Source organism: Lipotes vexillifer, unplaced genomic scaffold (assembly GCF_000442215.2).
Source record: "Lipotes vexillifer unplaced genomic scaffold, Lipotes_vexillifer_v1.1 scaffold675, whole genome shotgun sequence".
NCBI classification, from domain to species: Eukaryota; Metazoa; Chordata; class Mammalia; order Artiodactyla; family Lipotidae; genus Lipotes; species Lipotes vexillifer.
Window position 1 is genome coordinate 812,895 of NW_006794000.1, and position 10,485 is coordinate 823,379.

The 10,485-nt window shown below is 34.6% G+C and overlaps 1 protein-coding gene across 2 annotated transcripts in view; it reads left to right on the forward strand.

The window, feature by feature from the left end:
• Positions 1-10,485, forward strand: part of TMPRSS15 (transmembrane serine protease 15) — a 129,620-nt gene that overhangs the window by 61,842 nt on the left and 57,293 nt on the right. For both annotated transcript variants that reach the window (XM_007466971.1, XM_007466972.1), the window contains 2 exons: positions 341-476; positions 8,654-8,743. In XM_007466971.1, the coding sequence (XP_007467033.1) occupies positions 341-476; positions 8,654-8,743 (226 nt within the window). The remainder of the gene's footprint in view (positions 1-340; positions 477-8,653; positions 8,744-10,485) is intronic.

A 10,485-nucleotide genomic window follows, 5' to 3' on the forward strand; every position in this document is an offset into this window, starting at 1 on the left:
CCTAGAATAAGATTGCTCTCCCCTGCCAGATGATATGTATATGTGACAGAGTGCAATGGAATATGACAATATTATGAAAGAAACAGCTAGAGACAGAAACTGTGACAATGTTGCCTGACAAAGAAAGAAGACACTAGTGAACATTTAGACTAGTATGAGCACATAATAGGAAGCTGGGCTCAGCTGAAGGGCACTGAAAAGCAATATTTCACTTTGCGATAACTTGTCCACATTTACTTGGGCATGGCAGTATTGATTCTCCAGAGAATGCTGGGCCACAAGAAGAATCAATGAGAAAAGATTAAAGCGGAATTGTTTTATGTGCCTCTATGTATTACAGGTTGCTTTTAATGCATTTAAAAACCAGTTCCTGAGTGATATAGCATTGGATGACATTGGCCTAACATATGGGATTTGCAATGTGAGTCTTTATCCAGAACCAACTTTGGTCCCAACTCCTCTGCCAGAACTTCCTAGTAAGTAACCTTAACATGTATTTTTCCTAATTGAGTTATTACTATTTTCAGGTAGATCTCTCTCTGACTTATTTTTTTATTACCTTTCCCTAGTAGTATTTTTTTCACTGAAAATCAAAACCTTTAAAATATAAGTAAAATGGAAGCTAGTAAAAGATTACATATCATATAAAAATTCACAATGAAATTACTTTTTTATGCATCATGTTTATGACAATTTTACTAAATTTTCATTTTTGATAATAATCAAAGTGCTGATTTCTATTTTGTTTTCAATTTAATACAAACTAATACCATATTAGCCATGTAGCATAGCCTATAGTCTTTTGGGAAGAAGCCTTAAGATTCTCATAGCCTTCTTATGAGAGTGATGTTAAGATCTCAGGAGGACTTTACTTAAGCCTGAAGCCCACCAAGCATATTTTCAGAATAATTTAACAATAATGATTCGGTCTGGACTTTGAATATACCTAGATCACACAAAAGATTTTTGTCCTGTCATGGTGCCTTTGTAAGGCCTTGCAAGAGCAATGACCAGGATTTCCAATGTTCAATGTTCTTTTATCTCAAAGGAAGAAAATGCAGCCTGTATCTACCTGTGCTCTTAACTCAAATTTGAAACATGACATTTCAGAAGCAAAAGGTACATTATCAACCATCTTATTATGTCAAAGGAGACAATAACTTCATACCACTTTCAGACTATGTGATCTGACCAAAATATATAAACAAATGAAATGTGTGTGTGTGTGTGTGTGTGTGTGTGTGTGTGTGTGTGTGTGTGTGTGTGTGTAGTGATAAATGATATGAAACATCCATTACCTATTGTCCCTCTATTGGGATGTTTTCACTACATTGTAGTTTTGATGCAAAAACATCCCTTTTGTTTTTGGATTATGGTGGTAGGAAGCTCATCTAGCTGTACAGCTTTGCTTGTGTTGAACCTTACAGATGTTTTTGCTTTATCATGAAGCACAGCACTTCTTCCATGTCCCCTTTTGTGTCAAGCACACTTGAAATTCTGCCCATATTCACATCAGCAAATCAGTTGTCAACCTATCCAAATTTGATTTTACTTCAGAAATTATATATTTTTATGCTTCCAATATTTAAGTTAAACAAAAACTAACTTTTCAGGTGAGTGTCTTTAACAACTCAAAAGCTTTAAAGACAAATGACTGGCATTTGAGAATGTATGACAAATGAGCAGCCATTAAGAAGAGGAGAGTAATCACATTGTCATACTTGTCCCATGCCACCATATTGAATGTGCACTTACATCCCACCAAAAGGCTAATTTATACTTACCATCATGTGTATTAACATGTTTAGATGCATGTATGGGTTATACATATATTCCTCAATATTTCAAGCATTCATTCAAATTTTATAAATATCTGCTACATACAAAGCACTGCACAAGAAATGTAAGATGTAGCAATAACCATTGATACATGAAACAATATATAATTATGAATTATATATTGAATTTGTTAATGAATTAACAAACTAATAAATATTAAAAGCAATATATAACTATGTGCCCCTAAAAGTAGTAAATGAGAGGATTAAGCGATAGAAGACTTTGGAGAAGAGAGTGTGAGCTGGAAAAAACATCAAGGAAGCATTCAGTCTAAGAGATAGAATGACACTCAAAATTGAAACAAAAACAGGAAATTACCGTGCATCCCCATGTAATAGTATTGGCCACAGAATTGTGACAAGAAGTTTTCTTGACACCAAACTCTGGATCTAATTCACCTTTGCTTCACTGGTGTCTGACTGATTCTTAACATTGCATAAATACATCATCAACAAATACTATTAGGTATAAACCTATCCTCTCTCTCTTTGTTTCTCTCTCTCTCTCTCTATTTTGGCTGTATGTTCTAAACATTTTTGCCAAACAAAATTCTGATACCAGAACTAAAACTTGGAAATAATGGTGGGGCTAGGGATGGATAAAATACTACATGAACACAATAATTTGGGCTTCATAGTGTTGTTTAAAAATAATTGTCTCACTTCATTTTGTATGTGTCCCACTCCCTTCCTGTCTGTCATATGAAACATTTTCATGCAAAACAATATTATAATCATTAAAATCACTGCTGGTTTGATAAATAATTGCTATAGATACCAAATATTAGCAGCATCTTGCTATTTTGATATTGCAATCATTTAATAAAACAGATTGTCTTCATAATCCTTTCTGCCAGCATGTTCTTCTATTCATCAATAAGTGGTCAAGAAGAAAAAATTTTACCGGTGAAAGTAACATAGTTTCATAGGCTCAATATCTTAAAAGTAGCAAAATCTCATCACTATATAAAATAGAAAATTTGAGATTACTTTCATATGTAAAGTCATACATGTATAAAGAAAACTTTAAATATAATTTTTCATATTAGAAATGTATCTGTCTAACCCACACAGTCCTCTTATCTATTCCAGTCAGAAAGAGAAAAAGATAGTACCTCAATGTCAAGGAAGCATGATATGCCTGCATATTTTTACAATAGGGAAATTATAACGGTAGAATAACCCATCTGATTTTAAAATATATACTTTAGAATTTTCCCAGAGTGTATTTGTTCCAGGTTTCAAATGGTTCACTTCAGGGCAATATTTAGCACAGCAGAAAATGCTAATTACCATCAAATGCATTCTGAACAATTTCATTCTAATGCCCTTTGCAACTGGTTCAGCGAAACTCTTATCTGAGCAAAGCTTTTCTGGTTCCAGATCACTGATTTGTTTAAGCAGAAACAAACGGAAACCATGGTTGACTGGCTAATAGTCTTTTCTTTGGTTCTTTTAGAGCATTTAAATAAGAAAATAATCAAGTAACTGACTAGCTAAGGCCATTTTTCTCTGTTGTTCCTAGGGATCCAGGTTGTGCTTTGTTTGGGGAAATGTAAGTTCAGTTTTCATAACTGCAGGGATTTTTCCAACATGTGATTTTAATCACTTGCTGCTGCATCAGCTCTATGATTTTTGCCCTGTGACATTTGCACAAATAATTTAAATGTAGGGATTGTATTGAGAACATTTTTTTAAAGTAAACATTCCATTACACAAATATAATGTCAATTTGCAACACAATTGGAATGATTCATGACAAGTACCTACTAAATAGAATAGGTATATACAAAAAGAAATCAACCTTTCAGCACCTGGCTTATTTCTGGGCTGTTAAAACTAGTTACAGAAAAAAAAAAAAGGACAAGCTAGTTTTAACTATTGTAATAGTCACTCTATTTCTATAGTTTCACTCTATTTGGTCATTATTAGGCCACTTTCCATTTCCAAAAGCAAAATAAAAGTTAATTTGGAAAGTTTCATAGGCTTGATATTATACTTAGAGCTAAATGATCTTTAACTTTAGTTATTCATGTAAAAATGAATCAGTACCAATTTAACTCTCATGTAATTGATGGTCATGTAGAGCTGCTTGCCTTTTATATCATTAGTATGATTTGATACCCTTAGCAAATTCCAAATTAACTGCCCTCATATGCTCCTACATCAGTATGTTTTTGGCTACTCTTGTTTTCATCTTTTTACCTTCAAAACAGCCTATTTATTAGATCTATTATTGGCTAGATGGCTAGTCATTATAAATAAAATGTAAACCACAGGGAATATAAATTTGAACTTTCTTGCCACAAATTTAATAAAAACATTTGTACCGTGGCTGGTCACTATAACCTGTTACTGGAAATATAAATTTTGACAAACTGAACCCCAAAATTTCTCTTTATATTACCACCTAAGCTTTTAAAATTGTTGTGATTTGTTTAAGCAGAAACAAACGGAAACCATGGTTGACTGGCTAATAGTCTTTTCTTTGGTTCTTATAGAGCATTTAAATAAGAAAATAATATCTTAAATTATTTTAAATATCTTAAAAGTAGCAAAATCTCATCACTATATAAAATAGAAAATTTGAGATAACTTTCATATGTAAAGTCATACATGTATAAAGAAAACTTTAAATATGATTTTTCATATTAGAAATGTATCTGTCTAACCCACACAGTCCTCTTATCTATTCCAATCAGAAAGAGAAAAAGATAGTACCTCAATGTCAAGGAAGCATAATATGCCTGCATCTCATGCTTTAGGACCTTAGAACTTGTTATCTATTACTATGATTATTTTTTAAAAACTGCTGACTTTGAAAAAACCACTTTTAACATATTCAAACATCAATGTGCGGTAGTATTTCTTAAACTGCACCTATTATTTCCCTCACATAAGAGTAGCAATCAGGCACTTCCCTGGTGGTCCAGTGGTTGAGACTTCGCCTTCCAATGCAGGGGAGTGTGGAAGACTCAATAAGGACTTTAAAATTGGTCCACATTAAAAAAAAAAAATCTTAAAAAAAAAAAAAGTAGCAATCAGAAACCTACTTTTATCATCCTTATTTCTTGCTTTAAATATCTTGTCATAAATAACTTTAATTTGAACCCTTTTACTGTAAGTGAAAGCTGGACTCTCCTTCTTTTCACCCTACAGTAAATGCCTCCATATTGACACATATATCATTTATTTCAGAGGTTTAAGCATGGATTAAAAGTGACATGCCTCAAGGAAAATATCTATCCCTGACAACCATTTTGCAAAATACTGCATATTATTTACATATTGCATGTCATGAAGATTCCTACTGGCATAGTAAGAAATTAATCAAAATACAAATCTTTGAGACAACAGCTCCAAGAAAAAGAACAATGGTAGAATTTAACAACTGTAATTGAAGAGTTCCCTGTATCAGGCAAACTATTTAACTCTCATTCTCTGGGTGGAGATGGTTTATTAAATGACACAGCAGGACTGTGCTCTCCAGAATCACATTTCATGAGTCTTTGGCTCCTCTAAGAAGTACATGCTACATCTCCGCTATAGCAACACCACCATTAAAATAAATTGTGTCATCATATTTAGAATGGCTGAAAGTGCTTTTGCCACTTCCTTACAGTCGTTTATATACAGACAGTAACTGATATCAATCTTATAAGACCAAGGATCAGAGATACTTACTGATCATTTATTTGACATAAAATTATACTTGAAATGTATTTCAAAAATACTTCTTAAATATTTTATTATTTTTTAAAGTATTTTGGGTTGAATTTCCAAGATTTCTATTCAGAGGAGAAATGCTAAGTCAACTGCCTGCCTTGACAGACTTAACAATCACACTTGACAACATTTTAGTTCTGGTTGTGTGTTTATTTAAGTCCTACCTACTCATCCGCATATAATATAATGTACCATCGAGTGTTCAGAGAAGTGAACACTCAATACATTCTCCAAATTGTTGACTATTTCCTATATGAGGAGTATACGATTTAGAATTTTTTTTCCTTGAAGAGAAATGAGAATGATGCTTAAACAACAACACTCCCACTGGCCACACTGGTGATGGCTAAATTTAAGAAGAGCTGGATTTCCCCCTCACCAATCAGCAGTGTTATTTTTGTCCCTGCAGTTACATTCTCCCCTCCTCATTAGTCTTCTTGAGGATTGAAGAAAGCGTTTCACGGCACTTTAGAGTTACTAAAGTTAGGTGAGTTGTGTGTATGTGGGAGTTGAGGGGTTGTAGTGGATGCTTCTTCAGAAATCTTGTCAAGACAATAAGTCACACAATCGAGGAGAGGATTAGCCTTGGAGGAACTGCTGCTTTAGGAGTACACAGTTCCCTCAGCTTTTCCCAGTGGAAAACCTGCCCTTGTTCCGAATTATCACTGTTTATTTGATTCCAATGTCTTCTTCAGCACCCTGTGTGCACTGCTTTCTTCCTTGTAGGTCTGTCCATCATTGACCTTACTTGTTAGTGCTCTCATCCACATTCCATTCTGTCCTCCATCTCCTTGTCACATATCCACCAAGTGCCACTTACTGAGACTCAGCCTAAACCCTGCCTATAGCTCAGACCAGATGGTTGAAATGATTCTGTTTAATCAACCCAATAACAGACAGTAACATACTGTGAGATGAGTTTGAGGTTAACTGAGTTGAAGCCTTGACTTTGACACTAATTGATTACGCTTGGCATTAGCAAGTAACAGAACACCTCCGAAGCCCTAATTGTCCATGAGCAGCTCGGTGCTTTGTGACCACCTAGAGGGGTGGGATAGGGAGGGTGGGAGGGAGGGAGACTCAAGAGGGAAGAGATATGGGGATATATGTATATGTACAGCTGATTCACTTTGTTATAAAGCAGAAACTAACACACCATTGTAAAGCAATTGTACTCCAATAAAGACGTTAAAAAAGAAAATTGAAATAGTCATAGTAATTACCTAATTCACAAGAATGCACTGACAGCAAGGACTGAGCGTGCCAGGTAATGTGTAGGCACATTTCATAAATTATGTCTGATTTTTACAACAACCTTGAAAATCTCTAATATATATCTAGTTTATATATGAGAAGACCCAGTCTCAAAAAGACAAGTAACTAACTCAGAACGATAGTTTTAATCCACCAAATCCAACACATCTTTCCTTTATACACCACCTTCTCTCTCCAGATAATTCAATGTGCATGGAAACTTTGCAAACAGTAAGGTTTTTTTAAAAAGATTTTATTATTCTTGCTAAGTTCAGCTGGTTCTGGACAAGCCAGTGCCAGGAGGGCATATAAGGTAGACCAAGCCCTTACAGAACCAAACCTTACAGAACAGGATATGTTGGCAATGATACTAGTTTGAGCCACAGCAACTGCCTCTCTCTGTCCCATTGTACAAATCATAAAACCCAAATCTAAGAAGATTATTACATACAAACTTGAAAGGTGTGCATGCATTGAAAGGATCTACATAAATGAGGCAGATGACACGTAAAAGAGGGATCAAACAAGAGGGTCTGATGGAAATCACTGCAGTAGATGTAGAGACATTTAATTTTTCCCTCCTCTCATCTGATTTCTGTGTTATTGGGAGGAAGTAATACCATTATCGTCTGCCTTTAATAATAGAAAAAAATATCTACTTATCTCAGTTTTATAAATTCTTCTAATTAGATTATTTTTATTCTTTTGATCTTAAGTATAACATGGTAATAAAAAATAAGATAGAACTGGGATACTCAAAGTGGTTGATGAAGTTTTACATTAGTTTAGAATGTCTTTCTAATAAGCAAGATAAATAAAGTAGATTAAGAATTTCATAAAGTTAGTTTACCCACTTGAAGCATCATACTCTTAACTGGAAGATCTGTGCTCTATTTTTTTCTGATAAATTTGCATTAAATTCAGTTCCAACTTGACTCCTGAACAGTCTAAGCTAATTATCTAGAAGGTAGAGATTTTATCCCCCTTTCCTGACAGTCAAATGCCTCAATACGATATTCAGGACGGTGAAGCTTCTTCTCTACTGAAAAAAAAAAAAGTAGGAAAAAAGGAGAAGAAAAAAAAAGAAATGGCAGGATTAGTAATTTACTAGCCCTTCTCATAAGAGTGACAGATGTAAGATTTGTTCTATTATGAAGATTCATCTTTTTTTCTACAGTAGAGCATTGATACCTTATTTCATGAAGCCTATTTATAAAAGATGCTTTCAAAATTGTTTTCTTGCCTAAGTAATTTTGGGAAATGCTGAATACTATTATGCCTTCTTAGAGAATCACAAAGAACATAAGAATATTTAAGGTTTTGAGAAATTCTTCAGTAAAGAGACCTGTTAACCTATATTTTTCCCTTACACAAACTCTAAAATGTATCTGTCAAAACCAGTATTCCGGAAGCTTCCCTGGTGGCACAGTGGTTGGGAATCTGCCTGCCAATGCAGGGGAGACGGGTTCGAGCCCTTGTCTGGGAGGATCCCACATGCCGCGGAGCAACTGGGCCCGTGTGCGACAACTACTGAGCCTGCGTGCCACAACTACTGAAGGCCATGCACCTAGATGCCGTGCTCCACAGCAAGAGAAGCCACCGCCATGAGAAGCCGGTGCACCGCAATGAAGAGTAGCCCCCGCTCGCTGCAACTAGAGAAGGCCTGCGTGCAGCAACGAAGACCCAACACAGCCAAAAATAAATTAATAAAAATAAACTAATTTAAAAATAAAACCAGTATTCCAAGAAATATAATGGGAAATTTATGGGCATATAGTTTTATGTCTGAAATAAACAATATGTTGCTAATGATTTTTCATTGCTTTACTTTTCAGCGGACTGTGGAGGACCTTTTGAACTGTGGGAGCCAAATACAACATTCATGTCTATGAACTTTCCAAACAACTACCCTAATCAGGCTTTCTGTGAGTCATTTCTTTTCCAGTCATGAGAAACAAATGTATATATCAAAGTTAGATTCTCCCCTTGACACAGCAAAGTAATTATAAATTTGCTGTATCTGAATACAACTACCACATCTGTGAGATTGCTTAATAGAATAACAATAATTAATTACTAACTTTTTAGCATTTATTTTATGCCAGTCACTGCACTAATGCTTTATATACCTTATTTTAGACATTTCTCACAATAATTCTTTAAAACAGATGATATTATTATATTTCTCAAATTTAAAAGTTGAATAAACCCAGTAAGTGAAAGAGGCAGCCTTACCCCAGACACCACTCCCCTTGATTATGCATATAATGTTTATGGTGTGTATAACAAGGTTGCAATTCCATAGAATAAGGTCAGTGGAAAGTATAAAAAGCAAAGAGCCAGTTGTGACATACACACCCTTTATAAATATAGACTAAGGTCAATAAAGCAGGCAGTTATAGTAATGTGATTAGATTCCCAATATAAAAGATGAACTAATAAAGAGGATCACTAAAATATTCTAAGTCTAGAGAGAAGAATAGACTAGTATGCTAAAACCATAAAAAGCTTGTCTCTAGGTCATTAGTCCTAAATAGAGAAGCTCATAAGGCTGCTTAGAGATTGTCTGTGTTAAAGATGCAGATTCCCAGGCCCATCCTACAAAGATTCCACTCCAGTAGTTCTGGGAAACAGACATGTTCTTCCCCTGCCTTCCACAGCCATCCATAACACCACAAACTTAAATGAAAAATTCTACCAGTGAAAAAAATGCCCCAATGATAGTGAAAAACGTCTTATTAGAAAATGTCATTTCTTCCTTCAAATGATCCAGAGATAAATATTATTTTGATAGGATAATGGAGTCACTATTATAGGGAGATATCTGATTCCAAAAAATAAACAGCCATTAATCTAATTTGACTTGTATGGAGAACCAGAGATGATCATCTCTACTTCACATTGGAAATATCTTTTAAACATGTCATTTGTACAAAGTAATGATTTAAAAATATCTGAAAATAAGCAGAACACTGAAAGAACAATTTGGAGAAATTTATTAAATTTATTGATTTATTCAACAAATATTTATTGAGTGCTTCATCTTTTAGGAACTGAAGTAAGTAAAGAAGAAACAAACATAATTCAGTCTACATAAGGATTCAGATAAATTGTCAGGCATCACAAAATATCTAAGGTACTGTTTGTAATAAACACAAAGGCAGGAGACTGTGGAGGGACATGAGAGGTACCTAACATACAAAAAGTTCAGAGGTAGAAGACCTTGATTTTTTTTTCTTGAATCTTCAAGCAAAGTTAAGTAATAATAACAAATGAAATTGAAGTGTGAAGGTATTTCACACCACATTAAGCAGTTTGGATTTTATTCTGAGAGCACTAAGGAAACTTTAAATGGTTTAGAGGAAAATAGTGATGAAATCATGTTTGCATCTTCGATGGATCCATCTGGCTGTAGAATCAGAGACAGGTGGTAAGGGAACCATCAGCAGCAACAATTAGGAGATGAAAAATAGAGGTGACTTGAACTCAGATAGTGGCACTGGAGACTGAGAAGGAAATGGGATTCCAGGGATATAGAAGGTATTATTGGCAGCCTTGGTGATTGATTGGATGCAGTAGAAGAGAGGACGTCAAGGGAGATGTGGAGGTTTCTGGTATAGACAACTACGAGTAGATGATTAGTGGTGCTATTCACCGAGATCGGAAG